Here is a 26149-nt window from a genome sequence, read left to right as displayed (position 1 = left end):
TGTGGTTTTCAGTCGCCTCTACTGACTTCTAGCCGTGACTGAGGTGAAGGAGATGAGTGCTTGAGGACATCTTGTGCTCAGGTCAGTTTCCGCTATGCTACCACAAGCCATACTAAACATGTCAGTGGGGTTGTGCCAAAGGCTGATTCGGCCTATAGCAATGCAACTAAAAGACCAGCTTTGGCACACAGGCTGGCAGAAGACCATGGTTGCTGCAGGATGGTTACTGAAGGTTGTTGATTGGCAGGTGATTCTAGATGGACACAGAACATTCAGTACTCTTCACAGGAACCCATGGAGTGGAGGTCAAGAACCAAGGCAGCCAGTCATCCCAGTTAAGGAACCTCCAGTAGTTGCCAGGTCTGAAGATAACAGAAACATCACCTTGAGTTCATCCTAATAGGGAAAGCACTAGTAATCAACTACAGTCATATCTTGGTTCTCGAACGCCTTGGTACACGTACAGTTTGGCTCCCAAACGCCGAAAACCCAGAAGTGTTCCGGTTTTCGAATGTTATTTGGAAGCCGAACGTCCGACACGGCTTCCGTGGCTTTCGCTGAGTGCAGGAACAGACTCCCGGAACGGATTAAGTTTGACAACCAAGGTACCACTGTATAGATTTCAGTCATTTCCCCATTTTTCTGTGAGCCAAGATCGGTCAGTTTGTCTAGCTTTTTCACTTTTAAATTTAGCACTGAAATATTTTACTTAAAAACCCATTTTTAATAGCATTAATCAGGACTGGTTTTTTAATTTATTTATTTAGGTTTTCTGCATCCATTTCTGTTGCCAAAACACTATAAAGATGGGGTAGAAAGCAGTTGTGATAATGCAACCCCTATATGAGCTGGGGATGTTTTGAGATACAGGCTGTTTTATTATTACTACTAATTGGAAGTATTTCATTTATGTTGCCAATTCCGAAAGCCAAATGAAAGTGGGAGGGTGGGGGGTCACCAAACTCAGAAGTGCCATTATAATGAATTCTGAATGTGATGTCAAGTTGCATCTGTAGCTGGGACAGAAAGAAACCAGTTAAGCGTGGCAGATCTTCCACACTTAATTTCTAAAAAAAATGTTAACGAAACCACATTTTTAAATGTACTGTGTGAAAACCTTTTTTTTTTTAAGAATGGAGTAGTGTGCTTATGTCTGTAGTGGGTGAGATTTCCTTCCCTTTTCCCTCAGTTTGATGAAATTCTACTGACTAATCGTTGTTACTCTGCGGTTGTTCTTTTTTATTATTATTAAAATAAATCACGGGTGGTTTGGTGGTGCTTCATAGCACAAGCTTAAAAGTCAACTACTGAAGAACCGTCTTAAAAGCTAAATGTCTGCATGATGTCACATCTGGTGTACCTGCTGAACAACTTTGTATGTAAACGTACAGGAATAAAAGACATTGCCCCATTAGAAAAAAAAACAAACAAACCCCACACTCGTCTGTCTTGCCAGTGGTACACTATCAACCTCTCTGCTCAAAAGCTCCTTTAGCCAAGTACCTGATTGTTATTATTTTTAACTGAAATATTTCAATATACCTGTGTCTAGTGTCAAGGCAGCTTATAGGCATCCATAAAAGCATGTTAAAACATTAAAATCATGTCACACATTAAGACCTGCTCTCCACTGGACCCATCCCATCAGTTTTAAGTGTTGTAGCTCACTAACCAAGTACATGCAATCCTAGTCCAGTCTCCAGCATTTCAGGGATATGTCTGGGAAAGGCATCTTAAGTCTTAAGAACCTACAGTGCCCCAGCCAGGCACTGAACACAATACTGAGCTAGATTGGCCCCACGGCTTGAATCGGGCGTAAGGCGACTACTTCTCATGTTCCTATCAAAGATGAGCCACAAGGCACTGCCATCCCTGCAAAACGCCAACCTATTCAACTTGTCAAACCGGGAGAGCGTTAGTCTTCATGACTAGTATCTCATTAAGCTCTCCTCCTGCATCCATGCTCACACAGGAGAACTTCTCGTTTGGGCTGTGCACTTCTTGCATTATTCATTTGTTTAATGCAACCTCCCCCCCCAAAAAAAAACCTGCTGACCTCTAGCTGTAGCTGGAACTACAGTTCCCACCATCCTTGGCCACTGGCTATGATGGCAGCAGCTGGTGGAAGTTGTAGTCCAACTACAGGCCACTAGGTTGGAGGTGCATTTGAAGCATCTCTCCAAATACATGCTTCAGCATCACTTACAAGGCCTTGCAGGGTCTCTCAGAGGTTACGTCCGAGGTCTTGAAAGGCCTCCAGAATGACTTCCAGTTTCTACCAGAGGCCTGGCAGGGCATCCGACGTTTTCTGGGAGGTCGTGTTGGGGCTCCGACATGAGGAACTTGCGCATGAGGTGCTAAGGTGCATTGTGGGTGCTAAGCACCCACCCCCCTGCCCCCCAAAATTGTGGGTGTTCTGACACCCAAGGCCTCCTAGACCTGGTGCCTATGGACTTCATTTTATTAACGCCCAGATGCCATAGTAGCTCCAGTAGTTTGTTCTTGTTGTTCTTGTGGGAAAGCAAGATTACCTCCCTCTCATTTAAAAAACAACAACAAAACCCACATTTAATAGGGAACTTGTTAACAGAAGCACTAGATGACTCCACTAGATTCATGCCAGCAGTACTTCCTCTTAACAGATGCAACTCAATATATTTACTCCTTCCCTGTTAAGGCAGGGCTGTTTCTCGACTGCAACAAATGCAGATGAAGCAGTAAACCTGTTAAAGGCCATACCATTTAAGACTGCAGGGGAGGCTCACGTGATTGAATGTTCTCCTTACAATAAAATGCAGTACCTCCTTGCACAGAGGGAACTGGCAGTCAGCCCTTCTCCTTGCCATGTGGTTTTTGATAGGTAGGGATTTGTTTTTCTCAAGATAGCTGAATTTCCTGAGTCCCCCATGGTTGAAGTGGTACTGCCCTGGAACAAGTTAGCCTCATAATACACTAGAAGTGAGAAGGCAGCCATAGTGGGAAGTACAGTACACAAGAGAGAGATTGTGTTAATCATGTTTGTAGCTCCCAGCACATCCAGTAGATGGCACCCTCAGCCAAACCTTACAGCTTCTAGGACTGTTACAAAAAGCAAATGCATGTCTACAAAATTTCATTCAGTGACAGAAAAAAAGCATGTCATCCCATTCATTATTTTAGAAACAAAACAAAGAAAAACCATAGAAACAAAAATGCACACACGCTACAATGATGCAAAGCTAAAACTTGTCTGGAAATGCTGTCATTTCCTCCTTGATTCGGTTTTCCACAAGTAGTATGAAGCCGCTGTCTGTATTTTGAATATTATAGCTGACAAAAATCTGCTTCTTAGTCTTGCTGGCTGAAAGAAAAACAGATGCAAAGAAATGAGCAAAAAAAAAATATGAAGGAGCCAATGTTGCAGCAGTAATGCAAAATACATACCCAGTTCAAATTCCACAGGAGGGGCGGCGAGTGGTTAAGGGGAGGAGGAAAGAAAATAACCTAATGGCATCTGAAGTAAGCTACCTGCATTGTCGCTGGCATCCTTCCATCTCAAGAGACAATGGAGTGTGCCTCTGGGGGTGAGGTCAGCAGCACCAAAGTGGCCTCCCTGGGGCGCAAGCCTGGGCAGCGTGCATGAAGGTCCTGGGCTGCCTAGCTAACATGACCCCCCTCTCATCCTCGCTGATGTGGTCCAAAGGAGAGGAGAACAAGGTGTTTGGCACCAGCTTGGCTGCAGGAATTGCCGGAAGGAGGCGTACAAGGAGCCATCCAACCATCTTAGGGACTCGACTCCTGATTTGTGTAGGCCAGGGTTTGCTCCTTAGCCTCTTCTTCTCCCAAAGATGTCTTGCAAGGCGGCGGAGGTTTAGGATCAGAGTTTTCCTTCTCCGAGACGGCTACTTTCCCAGATGGATGTGCCCCTCGCTTCCCTCTACAGCACGTGCAGAAACTGCCTTCTTGACCGTTGGACACAATATTGGCCTCATCCACTCAATTTGCAGGAGCCTGTCTTCGCATGCAGGGGATGTCCCTAACTCACCGAGGGTTTGAGATCCATCAGCTGCCCTCACCAGGTTTAGCTGGACAGTCAAAGCCGTTTCCTGGGTGTGTCCACTGTCGCATGCTGCCAGCTTCTCAGAGCCACAGTTGAGAGCTGAGTGCAGGATGGGAACCGAAGGCGGGCAAACTACCCCAGAAGGAGCATGATGCTTCCCCCAGCTACCCCTCCCTTCCCCATACACCCCAAACGTATCTGCATAACTCAGAAAATGAATATGAGCTTTTAAAAAGAGCCTACATTGCCATAGACAGAAAGATAAAGGTAAAGGGAACCCTGACCATTAGGTCCAGTCGCGGACGACTCTGGGGTTGCGGTGCTCATCTCGCTTTATTGGCCACGGGAGCAGGCATACAGCTTCCGGGTCATGTGGCCAGCATCACTAAGCCGCTTCTGGCGAACCAGAGCAGCGCACGGAAATGCCATTTACCTTCCCGCCGGAGCGGTACCTATTTATCTACTTGCACTTTGACGTGCTTTCGAACTGCTAGGTTGGCAGGAGCTGGGACCGTAGGCTTATTTCTCTTCAAATGTGCTACAGGAGGAGCAGGGAGCCGTTTTCAGCCTGAGGGCCACAATGCCTTCTGGGGGCCACATCCCCGTGCCAAAAGTGAATGGGGCAATGGATAGAAATGTTAAGCTTTGGACAGTAAAATTGTTTCTACACATACCCCTCTATAGCCTTCTTCTAGGCAAGCAAGAAGCATAATCAGAGTCCAAGGAACCATTCCAGCCAGACAAATATACTCAAGGCAGATGCAAAGCAGGGCTGGTGAAGGGTGAGACGTAGGCAAGAGGGTGGATGCCTGGGAAGAGTCCCAGGGGCTAGCTAGGGAGGCCAGGGGTGGGGCACATTTGACCTCCAGGCCTACAGCTCCCTGCCCATGTGTCAGGGGCAGGCAGCAATAAATCACACTAAGTGAAGTTAACTCTTTATTCAAGGAAGCAAGGTCTGCTCAGGAGTGCCAGGCCTAATGAGCACAGCAACTGCCTCCCACCATTCCTCTGCATCCAGCCAGACCTTGGCACCATGCAGCAGGTTTAAAGGTGCACATAATTACGTACCTAATTTTTGGGCTAGTGAACTGGAGGTGCTGTTGGAGGAGTCGCCAAAGAGTAAGGTAGATGCTGGAATGGAGTCCTGGAAAGAAAGCGAAAAAGTGTGGTGAGTTTTCCTCCATCCTCCAGAAGTGACCCTCTTCTTATCTCATAAAGATACGGGAAAGAGCACAACAGGTACTTGGATCGTGGCAATTTAAAACAGATCACAGACACAAGTAGAGCCATCAGAGCCTGGCCTAGAAAAATGTTTCCAGGCTTCTTAAGACAACTTTAAAAGTCCTATCACCAGATGCATGTTTAGGTTAAAACTGGGTCCTGTGTCTGAAAAGGCTGAAGATACCTGCTATATATCATTAACCAGAATCCAACAGCAGTGCCACAATATCCCTTTTGGGCTGGAGTTATGTCACTTCTGTGCTACACCTGTCACACAAACCCATTCAAGATTAGCCGGAAAAGGACTCTTTCACTCCCTGGCTACGGAATATTTTGCTTCGTATCCTACTTAAGGAAAGCACAGCAAGCAGAATTTGAAATAAGCAGAGCTCAAGAGGAGCAGAAAAAGGCCTGTGGTTCCCACATTAGCCACAGAGAAAGATGCACTTGCTTGTAATAAGTCTTGACCCTGGTCATGTCAAAAGAGAAACTTGCGGAAGAACCACTCAAGCAAACTTCACCTACAAACTAGCCAAGGGTGTCTGATTGGACCCAGGAAATGAAACTGTCTTCAAATACGGTGAAAGGGACAAGCCATTACATATCTAAGAAAGGGAAAGGAGGCCATGCTGGTGCAAAAGCTCCATGTTCTTTTTGCATTTCATATCCCTCTCACTCTCCCCTACAACCTCCAGCTCCCACAACCGTGTGTGTGTGTGTGTACAGTGCTTTTTTCTGGGGAGACGCAGGGGGACGTATACCCTTAAACATTTTGTGAATTTAAGTTTGGTCTCATTGAGGGGCAGTATTTCAATATGAGTAGGAAAATGAGAGCACCCCTAAACAGTTTTTTTGGGGGGGGAAGCAGTGTGTGTGTGTGTGTGTGTGTGTGTGTGAATCTAATGAAGTGGACCACGGACCAGGAAAACTTATCCCTTAAGAAATTTGCAAACACCCTATGCATTTACAGCACCTGCCTTTCCCCCCCCCAAAGGATCCTGGGAACTCTATTGTTTACCAGTAACTGTACTGGGCTCTCTAGTTTGTTAACAGTGCTAGGAATTTTCCCTCTGCAAGGGTAAACTACAACTCCCAGGATCCTTTGCGGTGCGTGGAAGAGTCATCTGCTTTAAATGTCTAATGCGTCAGCAGACGCGCTTTCCCGATCTTAAAACACTCTCCTTAATTGATCCTATTAGGAGAATTATCCGATGGTTGCAGACATCATCATCATCAAAGCCTCTGCATGCTTCTCCGGGGAGAGGGAGAAGCCCGATTTGAGCCGGGGAGGGGAGCATTTCTCGGCGCCCGCACTCTCCAGATCGGGTAGCACCATGGCTCTCTTTCCGTTTCCAGCCTGCAAAGAGGGAGGACAGTGGTGCGACGGCGGAACGGGGGAACTAACGAACGAACGAATCTTTAATTGCATCAGCCATCAGCCGTAGCAATAAAACAGCAATGCGATACACAAAGAATAGAAATAAAGTGTCACATTATATAAAATACATTTTAGGGGTTTGGATCCATAGTCAAATAATAGCGGATCTTATTCTGATTGCCCCAGCTAAAAACCTTGCAACCTTTGCTTGTCACCTGCTTTCATCTTGAGAAAAAGGACACTGTGGCAGTGGCTGGCCGACCCGGAATGCACAATAAAAGAGGGGTGATGATAACCTCCATTCCTCTTTATAAAGAGTGCAAGCCAGACGGGCATGCGCGCCACCGATCCGCGACGGGGAAATGTGAAGTTGCAACGCATCCTCCCCGCCCCCCCCCCTCCACAACACCGGGTTTCAGAGCATCCGAGAGAGAGAGGACTCACGCGCGGGGTGCACATGGCCACGGCCAGGTTGCCGAGCTGGGGCCCTTCCCCTACCCAGAGGAAGAGCGAGTCCCGCAGGCGCATGGCGTGGAAGTGCACCAGCTGCTCCGACAGGCGCCCGCAGAAGTTGTGCACCGAGATCCGCTCTCCCGCCGCGGCCACAGCGGACGGAGCCGAGACCGGCTCGGCAGCCTCTTCCCCCGGTTCCGGCAGCTCCTCCATTGCTGCAGTTCAGCCGCCGCAGGCAGGCCAAAGCAAGCGATCCCCGAGCGCAGCCCAGGCCCTTCCGGCAAGCTTTTCACTTTCAGTTTGTCAAAGGCGGCCAAGTTGGGCTCGGCTCCCCTTTTACGTGTATATATATATGTGCCCGTTCAGACGGCGCTGAAGGGCGGCTGGTTTTAGTAGGGAGGAGATCAAATCCATCCTCCTTTCCTTTTGTCGCAAGGCCAGGATAAGGGGGACTAAAAAGTATTCAATGTTTACAGGGCTAGATTTAGGTTTGATGAGGCACTAAGCTACTGAAGGTAATGGGGCCCTTTATATGTCCAGTTGTCCTTTGTCAACAACAAATTGTTGCTGTTCTTTGTGTTGAATATATGCTATATGGTAATTTATGGACCTAATAGGTCCATACACAACACAAAATGCTGTATGTAGGTTTTATTTTACTGTATTTGTTTTTTCATCATATATTTTGGAAATGTACTTCGTTTTTTTTCCTTAAATTTTTTGCGGGGCCTCCAAGAGAGTGGGGCCCTAACCTATAGCTTGTTTAGCATATACGTAAATCCGGCACTGACTGTTTACTATTATATCCTAATGGATTATTGCAGTGTTTTTTTAAATTAAAAAAAATGTTCAGGGGTACTCTCATTTTGACTCCAGAAAAATCACCATTTTATAGTTCAAAGTGGGGAAAATAAATACAGAACATAGACAAAAGTACAAAGACTCATAAAATGTTTAGGGGTATGAGTACCACTGTGTCCGCCCGTCCGTCCCCCGCCCAGAAAAAAGCACTGGATTATTGAATATTGCATTATTTTGGGGGTGCACATCCTGACACCCTTCAGAAGTTATTGGACTACATCTCCCATCATCCCTGATCGCTGGCTATGCTGGCTGGGGCTGATGGGAGTTGTAGTCCAGAAACATCTGGCGGGCCACAGGTTGTGCATCCCTACTTTATTTGATAAAAGTTGTTTATTTTAAAGCTATTGTGACTTGGATCAGATTGTTATGTGTTGGAAGCCACCCAGAATGGCTGGGGTTACCCAGTCAGATGGGCGGGGTACAAATAAAATTTTTTTTTACTATTATTATTTCCAGTGGGGCGGGGAGGGGGGTGAGGCTTGCAGCCATGTGAGATCTCCAAAAACAAGGAAAGAAAGTGTGTTTGTGTCATAGGCTTTATGGACTTGCTAAAGTTCAGGTGCAAGTTTTGAGTTGCATATAACTCTCTTTCCAGGATATACCTACTAAGCAGAAAATGAAGATGAGATCATAGATTTCCTAAGTGTCTGGACTAGATGCAAATCCAGTAGTTAAATGTTCACAGGAAGGTCTAAACTGTGGTTCTGACTGTGCTTGCTGTGGGGTGTGTGCACTGCATTATTTTATGCAATGAGATCATCTGAACATAACCCTGTATGGGAAGTTTTAAATGTCTAGTGTTTCATTATGTTTTTATATTCTGTTGAAAGCCGCCCAGAGTGGCTGGAGCAACCCAGTCAGATGGGTGATGTATAAGTAATGAGTTATCATCATCATCATCTTCAAAGGTGTTTTGCAGCAGAGTTCTAATTACACAAGAAGTACAGGTAGTCATGTTGGTCCAGTTAAAACAACGAGTCCCATGGACTGCAAGAAGATCAAATCTATCCATTCTTAAAGAAATTAGCCCTGAGTGCTCACTAGAAGGACAGATCCTGAAGTTGAGGCTCCAGTACTTTGGCCACCTCATGAGAAGAGAAGACTCCCTAGAAAAGACCCTGATGTTGGGAAAGATGGAGGGCACAAGGAGAAGGGGACGACAGAGGTTGAGATGGTTGGACAGTGTTCTTGAAGCTACTAACATGAGTTTGGCCAAACTGCGGGAGGCAGTGAAAGATTGGCGTGCTCTGGTCCATGGGGTCACGAAGAGTCGGACACGACTGAACGACTGAACAACAACAAAATGAGCAATTCCATGAGCTGAAGGAAAAGTACTGGAGAACACAAAAGACTGCTCACAACTTTGTGACATTCTGGTTGGCCCTAATAGGGTATTACCCTATTGTGGTTTTTTCAGTTTGTCCTAAGTCTGGTTTACTGAGAAGCTCAATGGCAGTTCAATGGGAATTACTCCCTAGTAAGGCAATGATCCTGTGTGCAAATACAGCCCTATCCTATACATAGTTAGAATACACCTAAGCCCAATTACACAATCCTTTGCATAGGTGTGAGCTGGAAATGTGCACAGGATTTCAGCTCTTACAAGGAAGTAAGTTGTTCTGGGTTCAGTGGGGCTCACTTCCTGGAAAATATGCATAGGATAGCAGCTTTAATCTGGTAACTCGGCAGTAGCTTTTCACAAAGAATGGTCCCCCTTCCTTTTTTTATTAGCTATCACCCACCAAAGAACTAGCAAAATATGGCTCACTTTTTAAGACCTTTTTAAGTTATCCATGCTGTAGTTCAGACCACCTTGCAGCCTAACCTACCTCACAGGGTTGATGTGAGGATGAAATTGATTAGATATATAATCTGTTTGCTTACCCACCCACTGCTTTGCTTCCTTTCCTTAAAAAAAAGGGGGGGGAGATCTGCAACAAATCAATTGGTTCTATGGAACATCTCAGAGTGTAAATGTCAGACATGCACCAACGACCTAGAGGAGTGATGTCTCATCTGACCACTAGATGGAGGGTATTTCTTATTCCTGTCTGGGGTCTGTTGCCTGTTAAAAATATTAATGAGGCACCCGGGAGTTGCTGATTCAACTTTTTCTCTGTTCCTGTGTGCTGAATTTAAAGGGGAAACATGTCTATTTTAAAATGTACCCTTGCTTGAAAGAACAGTCCTGTAAAATTGGCACTACACAGACTTAACAGAAATGATTAACAGTTATTTCTGCAATCTCGGTCCTCCTTTTTCTAGTGGCTGTGGTTTTGAGAGTTGCCATGATTCAGAAATTCACCTTGTTCGTTGTGACTTCTTCTTCTTCTTCTTCTTCTTCTTCTTCTTATTATTATTATTATTATTATTATTATTATTATTATTGCAGGGATGTGCCTTCATGTGTGTTTGTGCAGAGAAAATAAACAGAGCTTGCATGTGTGAGATGTCCAGCAGGATGGGAGGGGAACAAGCTGCTCTGCAGAACAGGGTGTAAACTCCTGAGTTGTGGGGGCTCTTCAAGCTGGCTGGTGGTCCAAACAAGAGATCACCAGCCCTTTGCATGTCCAGGAGCACATTTGGAAATCTAAGAAACTCAAGGACACCACAAAATACCTATTTCACAGAAGTAAAAAGCTGGGGAGACCCCACCCACCACAAAACCACAAAAAACCAGGCAAAACAACTCCCCCAATAAATAAAGCTCACAAAAGGAAGCCCCTTCCCGGAAGAAAGAAAGAAAAAACCTGTCACAGACCCAACCAAGAACAACGGCAAAAGCAGGAAAAGCTAATTTTAAACAAAACTAAAACACAGAAAGCACAAGGAGTCTTGAGGGACACCAGGAGAGTATCTGAGGGTGCCATAGTGCCCACAGGCACTGTTTTTTGTTTTTTTTTAAGCACTACCCACAGGCACCAAGTTGGGGACCCAACCACTAAACCAAAACAGCTACGTATTTTCCTTGCAGGGGAAAATGTTGAAAGCAATTTACATAGTTTAATAGCTACTGACTGAAAATTCCTGGAGAACTCGGTTTTTTAGAGTGAGATATGCACTCAGCAGAGCATGGAGACTTTGGAGGAATTTGAATGGAGGGGTGTAAATTAGAAGCTGAAGTCGAGTGGGGGAGGGGAGTCCATTGTTTTTTGAGATTCTGACGCTTGCTGTATGTAGGGTGCCTGTTTGCTTCCACTGTGCTCTGGTTGCACACGTTTAAATAAAGCAAAGACCCCATAAGTCCTCAGCGCTTTTTCCATCCTGGCTCGCTGGAACTTCACACCAAGTTGGAGAGCACATACTAATGAGAAGTGGACTTCAGTTCTGAAGAAGAAGAGGAGGAGGAGGAGGAGGAGTTTGGATTTGATATCCCGCTTTATCACTACCCGAAGGAGTCTCAAAGCGGCTAACATTCTCCTTTCCCTTTCTCCCCCACAACAAACACTCTGTGAGGTGAGTGGGGCTGAGAGACTTCGGAGAAGTGTGACTAGCCCAAGGTCACCCAGCAGCTGCATGTGGAGGAGCGGATACGCGAACCCGGTTCACCAGATTACAAGACCACCACTCTTAACCACTACACCACAGTGGCTCTCTTCTTCTGGAAAAGAAAGTTTGGGAGGCTATCCTTGCTGCCCTTATTAAGAGTTGGGGAGCTTAGCCCCACCAGTTCTTGCTATTGTACTCTTGCCGCAGTTCTCGGTCTTGTGAATGAACAGATTTCTACAGAGATGTCATTGTCTAAACCCAAAGAATCAGGAGGCTACACATGTTACAGCACTTGCGGTACACCCCCCCCCCCAATCAACAGATGGTGACTGTTGCCATCTTTGATATACTGATCACCTGTTGATATGCTGGTCACCTGTTTTGTGGTCAGGAGAGGGGAACTGGGGGGGGGATGCTTTGAATTCAGCACCTGTTCCTCCCTTCCTCCAACTGGCGATCAGTGCTGTTGTGAGGGGCACTAAGATAACCTATAGAAAGGAAATGAAGTGCTGATAGTGCTATCTATGTATGCTCAGACACAACAACAACAACAACAACAACAACAACAACAACAACAACAACAAATAATTTATTATTTGTACCCCACCCATCTGGCTGGGTGTCCCCAGTCATGCTGAGTTCAGTAAGCCTTGCTCCCAGGTAAGTAGGTACAGGGGTTTTTTATTTTTATTTATTTATTGAATTTATACCCAGAGGTCTCAGGGCAGTTCACAGAAAGGATCACAATATATTAAATCAAAATAAGAACAATAACACCCTCCCCAAAAAAGAGCCACATTTTAAAAGGGTAGAGGATGTCCATCAGGTCAACCAAAGGCCTGGTTAAAGAGAAATGTTTTTGCCTGGCACCTAAAGGTGTATAATGAAGGCACCAGGCAAACTTCCCTGGGGAGAGCATTCCACAGATGGGGAGCCACTGCAGAGAAGGCCCGCTCTCGTGTTGCCACCCTCCAGACCTCTCGAGGAGTTGCAGCATATGTAATACTGCTATTACTTAAGTCAGAAACCACTTTTATGATATACCTCCGGAGAATCCGTCAGTTCTGACTGACCTGGATAAAGCTGATCGTGCAAGGACTTTACACAATCACCTTTGTTTCTTGTATTTGAAGATTGTAGCCATGTAAGTGGCAAGGAAAAGACAGCAAAATCAATTTGGTCTGTAAGTTGATTTTAAGCCAACTTTCGAAGATATGTCCTTTTTTCAATGTATGCAAGAAATAAGACAATCCTATAATCCTGACATAGCAGCTAGTCTTCATATTCTCTGCTTTTAAGCAAGGGAATAATGCAGCAAAGAATGAAAAGGTTACAGGGTGCTGGGCGGCAGAAATCCTGTTTCCAAGACTAGGCAGCTTGTTTCCAAGACTAGGCTGGTTGCCTAGGAAACTGCAGAAGGTGGAATCTGATGGCCTGTATGGCCAGCGTCAGAGCTGTGGGAAGAGTTTCAACGAAGGAAGGAGGGACGTCTCTGTGGAAGTAAAAGGAGACCTCGGAAAAGGAAAGTGTGACAAAAATTGCGAACCATGAAGATTTATCGCCTAACGGAATTTAAAAATTGTGCATTGGAAAACAATACAGTACCAGTGAAATATCTCTTTCAGGAACAATGAAGAAATTGGTATTGAATACGCTGGTGCATTTTCTCAACATATATATGGAAGTAGTTTTTAGTGTTTGTTTCCTCTTAAGAGCACATTCCATTTCCAATCACTTTCCCCAGAAATAGAGGGGAAATTAGGATCATTAAATGTGACTCTGCTGACGGCATTCGGAAAATTAAACCAGTTCCCTTTTTAATGGGATAGAAAAGTATTTTTTTTCATTGATTCTGTTAAGATCCAATAAAGAACCATACTCCTTGTTTATTTCTGAGCCATGTCAGAAACTGCTGGAATTTTCTGTTTGTATTTTCTCTTATTTTTAATACAATATTTAATAGATTTTTTTTTAAAAAAAAGATATGCAACCTAAAAATTCTAAGTGATGGGCTACAAATTGTATTAAAGTAACCCAGTGTTTATTGTTTACACAATTTTCTCCATCTGATAAGGCAATCCAGGTGAAGTGACTCAGGCTTTGACTATACGTTATTTACCTGAGACTACCTCTTATTGAGAGGACGTAGGTGGCGCTGTAGTCTAAATCACAGAGCCTAGGGCTTGCTGATCAGAAGGTTGGCAGTTTGAATCCCTGCAACAGGGTGAGCTCCTGTTGCTTGGTCCCTGCTCCTGCCAACCTAGCAGTTCAGGTGAACCAGAAACTACAACTAATCCAGAATAGACTGGTGACTGGGAGTGGCCGCCAAGACTATATAACACCGGTCCTGAAAGACCTACATTGGCTCCCAGTATGTTTCCAAGCACAATTCAAGGTGTTGGTCAGCCCTAAATGGCCTTGGCCCAGTATACCTGAAGGAGCGTCTCCACCCCCATCATTCAGCCCGGACACTGAGGTCCAGTTCTGATGGCCTTCTGGTGGTTCCATCACTGTAAGAAGTGAGGTTACAGGGAACCAGGCAGAGGACCTTCTCGGTAGTGGCACCCGCCCTGTAGAACACCCTCCCTTCATAGGTCAAGGAAATAACTATCTGAAGGCAGCCCTGTTTAGGGAAGTTTTTAATGTTTGATGTTTTATCATGTTTTGAACACTCTGTTGGGAGCCGTCCAGAGTAGCTGGGGAAACCCAACCAGATGGGTGGGGTATAAATAATAAATTATTATTATTACAGAACCCGTATCTAGAGAAGACTTGTGTCCATTACATAGAATCATAAAATTGTAGAGTTGGAAGGGACCCCACAGGTCATGTAGTTCAACTGCCTGCAATGCGGGCAACTAAAGCATCCATGGTGGATGGTCATCCCACCCCTTGTTAAAAACCTCCAGGGAAGGAGAGTCCACCACCTACTACAGCTGCATTGGCTTAGGAGTACTGTGAGTGTTGGGAGTATAAGGTGTTAGAGGTAGTACCTCTGGGAGGGGACACTTCGTGCTCCTTCTGGGGTAGTGTGTCCACCTTTAGTCCCCACCCTGCACTCAGCTCCTGCCAATAGCTCCTAGGAGCTGTCAGCACGTGACAATAGCCACACCCCAGGAAATGGCTTTGATTGGCCAGCCAAACTAGGTGAAGGTAGCTGATGGGTTTGAAACCCACACAGTGGTGGAGCTTCATGCTCCAGCACCCGGGGGGGGGTGTAGAGCAGACAGGGCCAGGGCTGGCACATGTCCCGGGGGTGGGGCACATCGCCTGCAGGGGCGTGGCACCCAACGCAGTTGGGGGGCAGCCATGATGGCACCCTACTGGGATCACACTGCCAGGGGTGGTGTGCTCCCCCCGCACTCCTCTTCCTCCGCCAGTGAACCCGCAGTTAGTCAGGGACACCCCCTGCACGCAAAGACTGGCTCCAGCAGATTGAGCAGACGAGACCATCAGTGGGACCAACAGTCAAGAAGGCGGTTTCAGCACATGCTGCAGAGGGAAGTGAGGGGCAGGCGGGGCTCGTCAACCTGGGAAGGTAGCCATCTAGGAGAAGGAAAACTCAGATCCTAAACCTCCGCCGCCTTGCAAGACATCTTTGGGAGAAGAAAAGGCTAAGGAGCAAACCCTGGCCTACACAAATCAGGAGTCGAGTCCCTAAGATGGTTGGCAATTCCTGCAGCCAAGCTGGTGCCAAACGTCTCGCTCTCCTCTCCTTTGGACCACATCAGTGAGGCCGAGAAAGGGGTCATGTTAGCTAGGCAGCCCACGACCTTCATACACACTGCCCAGGCTTGTGCCCCAGGGAGGCCACTTTGGTGCTGCTAACACAGGGGTTTGACCGCGCCCCTGGAGGCACACTCCATTGTCTCTCAAGACATTTGGATGCCAACAACTCTGGGTGTCATCAAAGTTGCACTGTTAATTATATAATTATAGCCCTTTTCGGGAGTGGTGGTGAATCCAGGTCTGCAGTTTTGGGTTTGGCTGATCCTTGCCGCCACCAAGATGACATGCCTGGAAAGTCCAGTTTTTTGAAGAGGCGAACTACACAAACGAGAGTGATATAGTGCTGCTTTTGCTCAGCTCTCTTTCAGACTGCAAGTGGTTAAATGCTCTTTCAGACACTCCCTCCCTTTCTTTTTTCCTACAGGAAAACCTCTGCCTACATGTGCATGTGTTGGAAAGGCAGTTTGTCAGGAATCCCAGCACATTCAGACGCAGCAAAATACAATATCCATGTTGGGCTATTCTGTGGTTCCCTCATATATCTAGAGGAAACATGTCAAACAGAAGAAGTGTGTGTCGCAATAATAGACCAGAATTGGCTCATATGCAGCAGAGAGCATCTGTATAATCAATATTTGACAGAGCTGTATTGAGCTATATAAGGCAAGGCAGGATTACTCTATTCCTGGGAGAAGGAATAAAGAATATCATTGACAAAATTCTATGCTCAGGTCTAAAGATTTGCTTTGCAAATAAAACAGCATTGTCTCACAAATATGGAAATCATGAGGTTATACATAGTTGTCTCTTGATAATACTTTTATTTTTACACTTGATTTTAGCCAAAGGGCTGAGAAGCTGTGATCCTTCACACTCCCTTCCTAATAATAATAATAATAATAATAATAATAATAATAATAATATATACATACCACACCCATCTGGGTATAACCTTTTAACCCTTTGTCCTTGTTTCTATCTTTTTAAGTATGCATGATATAATCACCTTTTAATTCCTAGTTTTTTATCCCTTACCTATTTTAAATCTTATGTATTCAGTTTATCTGTATTTTTTTATCTTATGCTGGTCTGTGACAAAAATAAATTTGAATACTGATACTTTTATTTTTCTTTCAATTTCTTCCAAGTTCTTTGGAAATCCTGTAGTCTGGGAGTTGTGTTACTTATAAAAGGAATATAAAGTTTTTTTAAAAAAAACCAGCCTGGTAGTTTAGCAGACTATCTGGCACTTTTTAATTATATATTGCTCTATTCCATTTTAGAACGCTTGTACAGTATGTGCTTTAAGAGTATATGGACTTTTATCTGCTACAAAATTGCATTTTCTATTTGTTGTAACTTGCCCTGGGACTTCCTTGAGAAGGGCGGGTAATAAATCTTATAAAGAATAACTAAGAATTGAAAATAGTGAATACTCAAGGGATAAGAATTGGTAATTGACTTCTTAAGTAGTAAAGGTTAAGGTAAAGGCACTCCTGACCATTAGGTCCAGTCGCTGACGACTCTGGGGTTGCGATGCTCATCTTGTTTTACTGGCTGAGGGAGCTGGCATACAGCTTCTGGGTTATGTAGCATGACTAAGCAGATTCTGGCGATCCAGAGCAGCGCACGGAAACACCGTTTACCTTCCTGCCGGAGTGGTACCTATTTATCTACTTGCACTTTGAAGTGCTTTCGAACTGCTAGGTGGGCAGGAGCTGGGACCGAGCAACGGGAGCTCACCCTGTCGCGGGGATTCGAACCGCAGACCTTCCGATCCACAAGCCCTAGGCTCAGTGGTTTAACCCACGAGGAGCATTAAATTTCACCCAATTTTATTTGAAGGTCAATTCCACTTATGTTCAGTGAGGCTTCACTCCCAAGCGTAATCTTGGATTTGCAGTTTTGCTTGTCTTGTTTCTTCGGAAGCAAGACGCACTGTGTTCAGTAAGGCTCACTACTAGGTCAATAGTTTTATGGGAATGGGGAATGTTGTTGTTGTTCAGTCATTCAGTCGTGTCCGACTCTTCGTGACCCCATGGACCAGAGCACGCCAGGCACGCCTATCCTTCACTGCCTCTCGCAGTTTGGCCAAACTCATGTTAGTAGCTTCGAGAACACTGTCCAACCATCTTGTCCTCTGTCGTCCCCTTCTCCTTGTGCCCTCCATCTTTCCCAACATCAGGGTCTTTTCCAGGGAGTCTTCTCTTCTCATGAGGTGGCCAAAGTACTGGAGCCTCAACTTCAGGATCTGTCCTTCTAGTGAGCACTCAGGGCTGGTTTCTTTGAGAATGGATAGGTTTGATCTTCTTGCAGTCCATGGGACTCTCAAGAGTCTCCTCCAGCACCATAATTCAAAAGCATCAATTCTTCGGCGATCAGCCTTCTTTATGGTCCAGCTCCCCCAGGTAAATGGGGAATAAGCTCTATTAAATTCGGTGGATCCGCCCCACCCCCGGAGTAAATATACATACAAGATCCAAACGTGATACAGTTACAGTTCTAGCTGGCTAGAAAACATAGGGGGGGGGAATAAGCTGCCTCCTTTAGGCACCTGCTTTTGTTGTTCGTTTGCTGAGCACACAGAAACAGAATGAAACGCGTTGCTGCTGCTAATAGCAGGTTTGAGATAAAGCGCTGCTGCGACCAACCACTCAGGCTGTGTTGCGAGGAATATGGTGTGATACGATTCACGCCCTCTGTCTTCCCTTCCTCCACAGGCACAGCAGCAAAATATGCAAGAGAGAGCAAATACCAAACTGTTACCCCCTGGCTTGGATCGTTTCATCCTCTTTGCAGGGAGGGAGGGAGGGGGGCAGGACAAGGCGGAGTTCCCCTCCCAATGACGATCTGGCAGAAGGCAGCCGGCAGCCCTGAGTCACCCCCTCCCGATATTACTGTACGTTTCTCGAAAGCAGCTCCGTTGCCAGCTTGAAATGTAGCCTCTGTTCCCTGGAAGATGGGAAGCTGACCTCATCATTGTCTCTAGAACACCGGGCAAGGCGTGGACGGGATAAGAGAAGACACCGATTAGCAACAGTGTTTATTGGCTGGGAAGGAAGGAAGGAATGAAAGAAGTGCTGCATCCTCAGAAAAGACTTTAATAATGAACCCAAAACATTTTTGCAACCGTATTTGCAATCATCATCATCATCATCATCATCAATTTAAAAATATATATATCATGGCGGTGAATAACATAACATCAGCAATAAAATTATATCCACGAAACAAATGCAAATCACACTGCAACTCAAACGAGATTGATGAATCTACGTAGCTGAATCGCCCCTCAGGGAAATACTGGGTGAACCGTTTAGATAACCCAGGTCATGTAAAACGCTCCAGACGGAGCAAAAGATCTTCTTGAGACTGGTGAGTGAATGCATTTGTTCTGGAAGCAGCATCACGCTTTAATGAGTTATCCGGCTTAAATTCATCATTTGTTATTGGTTGTTTTTTTTGAAGGCATGTTATTGCCTTGTATCTTGCTTTTGATCCAAGGAGCAAAGAGAATCAATGCGCTTATTTGGCTATGGTCCCCGAACCATATTATTATTGCAAATTATTTGGAGCATTGTAGCTGAGATGAGAAAGGGCCTTGCGGGTTTTGTTCTCTCTCCCCCCACCCCATAAGATCAGTTGTGAGTATGACCAGCTCCTTCTCATTCTGTGAACTAGCCTGCTTCCAGCCACACCCGGTGCCAACCCAGATATAGTTGTGGATCTGACTCGAGAGCTTAAAAGGCGCCGTGGTCCTTTCCTCCTCCCACCACCACCTTGCGAACCGGGGGACTCGTCCTCATTCAAGTCACCGACCGTTATGCAGCCCCCCCCCCACACACACACTGGGCTTGCTCGCTAATAAACACGCCCAGACTCGTGTTTCTGCTTGCAGAAATCGGGAACGAGTCAGGGGAGAGAGTGGCCTGGCCTTGCATACCAGGCCTGGATCTCGACAGGGGTCGGTCGGGCAGGGAAAGCGCGTGGGAAACGACAGAGAGAAACTGCAGCAAAGGCCGCGCCCGAGCGCGCTGCCTGCCTGCCTGCCACCTTGCAGCGTTGGCAGCTGCAAACGGGGTGGGGGGTGGGGTTCGTTTAAGAAACAAAAGGATGGGGGGTGGGAGAGCCGGAGGGCGCGGCCGGATGCTGCAAATGCCGGAGCCCTGCGCGCAGCAGATTCTTTTTCTCTTCCCCTCCTCCTCTGTCCCTGACCCCATCACGTTATCTTTTCTCACTGGGGGAGTCGAGAACAAAGCGACTCCACTCCAGCCTTTAAAAAAGAAGAAGCAGAATGGGGGGGGGAGTCCTGCTGGAGACAGGGAGGGGAGAGGAGGATGGAGGCTGTTTCTGTTCCTCCGGTCCATTTCAACTTGTAGCAGCTTCCAACCCGCCTTTAAATACATGGGTGTTGCCAAGGAGGGGCAGGCATTTTGTGTGTGTGTGTGGGGGGGAGAACTTCAGTTGGTTTTATATTTTTATTTATTTATTTTGTTGTTGTTGTTGTTTTTATTTATTTATTTTTGATTGATTGGTTGGTTGAATTTATATACCGCCCTATACGGAGGTGTCTAAGGGCGGTTCACATAGTAAAATAAAGATATAAAACCACAAAATACGTAATAAAAATAAAACAACAACCCAATAGGGCCCCCCTCCACAAAAAAACACATTTTAAAAGGGCATAGGATTTTTATTCAGTTTGGGTGGCAGCTGCCCCTCCCTGTTCCCACTCCCGCTACATCAGAAAAATAAATGGTAGCGAAGGGAGAGAAGAGATGGGTCAGCAATTACGATATGATAAACCTCCAAGCAAATGCCTGAATGCATTCTATTAAAAAATAAAATCAACTGGGGGTGGGGGGGATTGGCGATGGGGGTGGGGTGGGGGAGAGGGGATGGACGGACTTCTGCCGATCCGTCGTCTCCCCCCGTCCCGTCCCCCGCTCCGCCGTCAGCTACTGGGCACATTACATCACCCGAGCCGAGGAGGCAGCTGTGAATGGGAGTAGGTGGGGCTTGGGCTGCAGAAAGGCGGCGATCGGCGCTCCCCGTATAAAAGGAAGCTCCCGGTCGAGGCGCTCCCTGTTGCTCGTTGCTGGTGCTGAAGAGAGCCGAGGTCAGGCAGGTGGGCGCGCCGGAGGCACAAGCGGCCAGCGAGTGGGGGGGTTAGCCCGGAGTCAAGCCGTCGCCATGCGTGAGATCGTGCACATCCAGGCCGGCCAGTGTGGCAACCAGATAGGGGCGAAGGTATGGTCTGGACCAGGAAAGGAGGGGGGCGTCTCTATTGTCACACGCGCTGCGGGGGTGTCGCCAATTACAGACGTTCCACGCGTCTCTAACTCGGGTGGGGTTTAATGACCTCCTGCATATCGAAGGAGCCTATTCAGCAACCTAGCGATTCTCTCTCTCTCTCTCTCTCTCTCTCTCTCTCTCTCTCTCTTCTCACAATCTTGAGAGGTGTATTCTTCACCACCGCTACCCCGGGTCGGGTCTCTGCTTCCTCGACGGCGCGTTCATCCTATGCTGCAGCCGCCGGTTCCTTTGTTACACGCCCCTTGCGGAGGGGAGTGAGGAGGAGAATAGAAAATGCTGGTCGCGTTTGGTAGCCCCATTTGTTGCCTTTTATGTGTGAGCTGCTAGCAGGAACCGGCGCTCTAATAAGGTGTCTAGAAAAAGGCGTTTCCTCATCCCGCCTTGTAGCCACTTCGTGCTTTGAGTCAGTGATCGCCTTGGGCGCTCAAGTCACCAAGTCACACACACACACACACACTTAGAAATCGGGGTGTTGGTTTTTTGTGGGGATGGGGCTGGATCTAGTGCTTTAAAACAATAATTTTATTAATACCCCGCGCATCTTCACCAGCCACTTGTTTTATTTTTGACAAGCAAGGGTAGCTGGTAACTCAATTCCCAGCCACACCCTCAGTGCTGGTACAGAGACAATATAGCCTTCAGTAAGTCGAGGGGGTCTATAGTAATCTCTAGGCTCACTGGTATCCTCACTCCTAATAAGGTATTGGGCTAAATTCTGCAGTAAAGGGGATTTTAACTTTCATCAATGAAAGCTACTCCACGTTGCTTCCCTTGCGTAGGTAGACTTTCACACTGTGTCACAGGTGCTTTCTCTGAATTCAGTTTGGATAGATCATATGAGCCTATTATTTTGAGCTTGGCTTGTTTGGGGATCTGGTTTCCCCCGCTGGGCTTCGTTTCCCTTTTGTGGAAGGGAACGAAGAAATACTGAATTTGCTTTGAGAATATTTAGAGTTGCCCGCGACCACCTTGGCAGGCTGTGCAGTAATAGTGTGGTCCATGCAGCGTGTATCTCGAGGCTCTCGAGTGAATGGAAAGTGTTCTTTGATCTTCTGCGACACCGCAGGGCGTTATTTCGGTGGGCATAAAGCACCCCCTCCCCCCCCACCTTAGACCGTAAGTGCTTGTTCAGAAAACATTGTCACAGATCTTGGGACACATGCCCAGTGGTCCTTTCATAAGGGAGTTTCCCTAGCAGCTTCTAAGGTTACCTTATCAAGGATATGAAGCAAAGAGTTGCTTTCTGCTGCCATTTTGCTTATGATCATGGGCAGAGAGGCTGGTTGGTCCTGGTTTGATTTTGTGTTTTAGAGAACAACATCAGGAGACAATAGCCTTTCTAGCTCCGCTAAGGTGGGGCGCAAGTGGGTGTGTACATGGGCTTGGTGGCACACAACGGAAGATTATCATTCAATTTTTAAATACGGTTAAAATTGAACAAAACCAAGAGTATTCAAGACAGAGGCTTGAATTACAAAAGAGAGAGTAGAGAAAATACCTATAATCATAAGGAGTGGTGTTTTTTTTTTTTTTTTTTAAAGGAAAGCAGTACTGAAGAATTTTCTGCAGCCATCCTTTTCTCACTGCCCACCATGCAACCTATTTCAGAATTATAAATGGAGATTTTAAAGAGCCGTCAATGGCATCCTGGTGCATTGTGGCTTCCTTTGTGGGTTGCATGTGGAGTATTGCAGCAGTGTTGTTTCTTTGTGCTTCGAGCTGCTGTCAAGGCAGCCACCTGGGCTCGCAGAGCCGTTAAAGGGTTTGCCTTGATCTGCCTCAGCCTCACTTCCCACGGCAGAAGCCCTTTTCAACTGGGAATCTGGCAGCTCCGCCAACGGGATTTTGGCAAGGGCTGCCAGCAAGCGGCATGTGCTTTTTTTGGTGGGGTGTGTGGGTGTGTCAGCCTTCTTGGCATTTCAAAGGCAGTTGCTAATAGCTCTCCAAAATTCCCATTCCAGTTCTGGGAAGTCATCAGCGACGAGCATGGAATTGACCCCACCGGCAGCTACCACGGAGACAGTGACCTACAGCTAGAGAGGATCAACGTCTACTACAATGAAGCGACTGGTAACCTTGGGGAGGGAGCGGTGTGTGTGTGGGGTGTGTGTGTGAGAGAGGGGGGGGGGCTGGGGAGGAAAGCTGCTGATAGTCTAGATTCTTCAAAAAATGGGAGAGCAGCGTGACAAAACCCTGGCAAGCTGGAGCCTTTAAGCAGCTATTGAAATCCTTGGCAACGCTTTAATGCCTACTTAAAATTCAAGCCTGGTTTCATTAGGCTGTTCCCTTTAAATCTGCACCTCCCCCACTCCTTTTATCTGTTTAGAGAGTTGCTGTGTCTCTCCGGTGAATGGTAATGAGGTTGCCAAGAGCACAGGAGCTGCCTTGTGTAGGGTTTTTTTTTTTTTGCAGATTCCCCTCCCCAGCCCACGAAATCTGCTGACAGCAGGTCTGTAACGCTGAGTGTCTTTTTGTCCCGTCCCCGCACTGCAGGTAACAAGTACGTGCCCCGTGCCATCCTTGTGGACTTGGAGCCTGGCACAATGGACTCGGTCAGGTCTGGACCTTTTGGGCAGATCTTTAGACCCGACAACTTTGTCTTCGGTAGGTGTTTCAGCATGGCTGTTGTAAAATGGGTTGCCCAAGCGAAAATGAACTCGGAAGCTCAGGTCCTCTCTGCCTAGATCAAGGGTTTGCTGCGAAGAAATCTACCTATCTGTTCCAGTTCACCTTCAGTATCTCCTCATCTCCTCCCCTCCACCAGGCGAAGCATGAGTGCTACAGTCAGCTTGGCTTGAAGCCAATTCGCATTCCCTGCCGTCAGCATGTGTGGTCCTCTTTAAAGTTGTCAGGCATCAATCTCTGCGTAGGGTTCTGCCATTATGAGCTTTCACAATAGGAGTAGGATGGGCAAGTACACATTTCCTGTTTTCCATATGATGAAGAACCCTCTTCTGTATTCGCAGAAAATTGGGTCAAGGGATCATTCCTGCATCTCTCCCACAGTGAAATGGATGAGATATTCCAGGATTTGGGGCATTTTGCCACAGGAGAAAGGGCAGCCTTCTCCCTCTCCTTAACAGCTTAACCAGAACCAGTCAATGGAGCATGAGACGCTTAATCGCAGGGTTGTGAGTTCGAGGCACAAGTTGGGTGAAAGATTCCTGTATTGCAGGGAGTTGGACTAGATGACCCTTGGTGTACCTTCCAACACTACAGTTCTATGATTCTGTGTGTCAGGGGCTGGCCAGTTTCGGATGCCAGAGACTGGTCTGACTCGGACAAGGCAGGCAGGCAGTCACAGACAGAGCAGCCTTCAACATTGCCCCCCTCCCTTCCTTCAATGTTCCCAGTAACAGAGAGAATAGTAGATTAAGAAACCTTGCAGTCTGAGGAGGAAATAGATAGCCCTGATGAAGTTGCTAGGCAACCAGGAGGGATGAAGTGTTTGGAAGGCTCTTACTTTGAGAGCGGCAGGGATGTTCCTCCCTCCCCTCGGACTAGGAGGCAGGAAAGGGTTAAGGAGCAATGAAAGCACACCTGTCAGAGGCTCATTAATTCTTCATGGAAACTCCTGTGCACAGGCCTGACACTATGCTAGATGGACCATGGGTCCCTGTTGCATGCAAATTTCTTGGCCATGGGGTTTGGCGCTTGCACGCAAATAAATATTTGGAGAAGATATATGATGGAAATACCAACGTTCTAGCACATGATGAATGCACTATGCTTATCCAAGAACTCAGCAGAACCATTTCTAAGGGCTGTTGCAGACTGTGCCCCCCTGAAGAGGTCATAACCAAAATCTAAAAAGAAACGTACATTTCCGTTCAAGCTGGTTTGCTTTAGCAGTTCCACCCTTTACGCATTCAAAGTGTTGGCAGCTGTAGCTTCTGCCCATTCATCACCTTTCTGCTTCTTCCACTAGGCCAGAGTGGTGCTGGGAACAACTGGGCCAAGGGCCACTACACGGAGGGAGCTGAGCTGGTGGACTCTGTACTGGATGTGGTAAGGAAGGAGTCAGAGAGCTGTGACTGCTTGCAGGGCTTCCAGTTGACCCATTCCCTGGGTGGTGGCACAGGCTCTGGGATGGGGACGCTCCTCATCAGCAAGATCCGGGAGGAGTATCCCGACAGGATCATGAACACGTTCAGTGTGATGCCGTCCCCTAAGGTGTCGGACACGGTGGTGGAGCCCTATAATGCCACGCTGTCCGTCCACCAGCTGGTGGAGAACACGGATGAAACCTATTGTATTGACAATGAGGCCTTGTACGATATCTGCTTCCGCACACTCAAACTCACGACTCCGACGTACGGGGACCTCAACCACTTGGTGTCGGCCACCATGAGCGGCGTCACCACTTGCCTGCGGTTCCCTGGCCAACTGAATGCCGACCTCCGCAAGCTGGCGGTCAACATGGTGCCATTCCCTCGCCTGCACTTCTTCATGCCGGGCTTTGCTCCCCTCACGAGCCGCGGAAGCCAGCAGTACCGGGCCCTGACGGTGCCAGAGCTGACCCAGCAAATGTTTGATTCTAAGAACATGATGGCGGCCTGCGACCCGCGCCACGGGCGCTACCTGACGGTGGCAGCCATTTTCCGGGGCAGAATGTCCATGAAGGAAGTGGACGAGCAGATGCTCAACGTCCAGAACAAGAACAGCAGCTATTTTGTCGAGTGGATCCCCAACAACGTGAAGACGGCCGTGTGCGACATCCCTCCGCGAGGCCTCAAGATGTCCGCCACCTTCATTGGCAACAGCACAGCCATCCAGGAGCTGTTCAAGAGGATCTCAGAGCAGTTCACGGCCATGTTCCGCCGAAAGGCCTTCCTGCACTGGTACACCGGAGAGGGCATGGATGAGATGGAGTTCACGGAGGCCGAGAGCAACATGAATGACCTGGTCTCCGAATACCAGCAATATCAAGACGCCACAGCAGATGAGCAGGGAGAGTTTGAAGAGGAAGGCGAGGAGGACGAGGCTTAGGTTTTGTGCAGTGGGGCAAGTTTAGTGCAATGGGGCAAATGTTTTGGGGCACAGTCTGTTCAGCTCTGCTGATGCATGCTTTTTCAGTTCAACTTGGTGCTTTCTCTGCTGGCTTTGTCAGCAGATTTACTCGTTGTGTAACAGTAGTTGCAAAAGAGTTATGAAAAAGTCTTCTGTCTAAATGTCTGATACAAACATAAAAGGCATTTGTGTTTCACGCTGTTGTCTGGATTCCGTTATTTTGTTGTAAAACTGCAGAGCAGAAATGAAGCCAAGTCAGGGAACAGTGAGAAATTATTATGCTACTTCTGCGACAGAAGTGTTGCAGCCGTCATGCAAGTAAATAAAATGTGAATTAACTGGACTGATTATCAGAATGCTACATTTGGCACTGGAAAAGTATTTGACCAAGTAACAATCAACAGGCATATTCTTTGTAATATATTTGGATCATTATGCACTCCTTGGGGTGCTAACACTATGTTAAAAGATAATGTTGATTGTCATCCTTAGGCTTCTTGGTACATTTCCTAATTGAGTGATGAGGGACGTGTGGTCTTCCAGATATTGTTGGACTCCAACTCCCATCAGCCCCAGTGAGCATGGCGAGTGGGAGTTTTAGTCCAACATCACTTGGAAGGTCACAGAATCCACATCCCTATTTAAGGAAG

At 46.9% G+C, this 26149-nt stretch overlaps 2 protein-coding genes across 2 annotated transcripts; one reads left to right on the top strand and one right to left on the bottom strand.

Annotated features, from left to right (window-relative positions):
• Positions 1–2639: 2639 nt before the first annotated feature.
• Positions 2640–7319, bottom strand: PSMG4 (proteasome assembly chaperone 4). Its single transcript, XM_033154483.1, has 3 exons — positions 7083–7319; positions 5108–5183; positions 2640–3340 (listed from the first exon to the last, which is right to left on the bottom strand). The coding sequence occupies exons 1-3, from the start codon at positions 7302–7304 to the stop codon at positions 3219–3221; spliced, it is 420 nt and encodes a 139-aa protein (XP_033010374.1). The 5' UTR covers positions 7305–7319; the 3' UTR covers positions 2640–3218.
• Positions 7320–20259: 12940 nt separating this feature from the next.
• Positions 20260–25695, top strand: LOC117049674 (tubulin beta-2 chain). Its single transcript, XM_033154482.1, has 4 exons — positions 20260–20423; positions 22451–22559; positions 22983–23093; positions 24418–25695. The coding sequence occupies exons 1-4, from the start codon at positions 20367–20369 to the stop codon at positions 25476–25478; spliced, it is 1338 nt and encodes a 445-aa protein (XP_033010373.1). The 5' UTR covers positions 20260–20366; the 3' UTR covers positions 25479–25695.
• Positions 25696–26149: the final 454 nt, after the last annotated feature.

This window comes from Lacerta agilis, chromosome 7, assembly GCF_009819535.1.
Source record: "Lacerta agilis isolate rLacAgi1 chromosome 7, rLacAgi1.pri, whole genome shotgun sequence".
Taxonomy (NCBI): domain Eukaryota; kingdom Metazoa; phylum Chordata; class Lepidosauria; order Squamata; family Lacertidae; genus Lacerta; species Lacerta agilis.
Note: the sequence above shows the minus strand (reverse complement) of the source record. Positions and strands in the feature narration are given on the sequence as shown.

Excerpts from the sequence above, each read along its gene's own strand:
- PSMG4 (XM_033154483.1), bottom strand. The coding sequence starts at position 7,304 with ATGGAGGAGCTGCCGGAACCGGGGGAAGAGGCTGCCGAGCCGGTCTCG. Across the intron at positions 5,184-7,082 it reads TGGCCATGTGCACCCCGCGC|GACTCCATTCCAGCATCTAC; the intron begins GTGAGTCCTCTC and ends CTTTCTTTCCAG. Across the intron at positions 3,341-5,107 it reads TTCACTAGCCCAAAAATTAG|CCAGCAAGACTAAGAAGCAG; the intron begins GTACGTAATTAT and ends TTTTTCTTTCAG.
- LOC117049674 (XM_033154482.1), top strand. The coding sequence starts at position 20,367 with ATGCGTGAGATCGTGCACATCCAGGCCGGCCAGTGTGGCAACCAGATA. Across the intron at positions 20,424-22,450 it reads GCAACCAGATAGGGGCGAAG|TTCTGGGAAGTCATCAGCGA; the intron begins GTATGGTCTGGA and ends TTCCCATTCCAG. Across the intron at positions 22,560-22,982 it reads CTACTACAATGAAGCGACTG|GTAACAAGTACGTGCCCCGT; the intron begins GTAACCTTGGGG and ends CCCGCACTGCAG.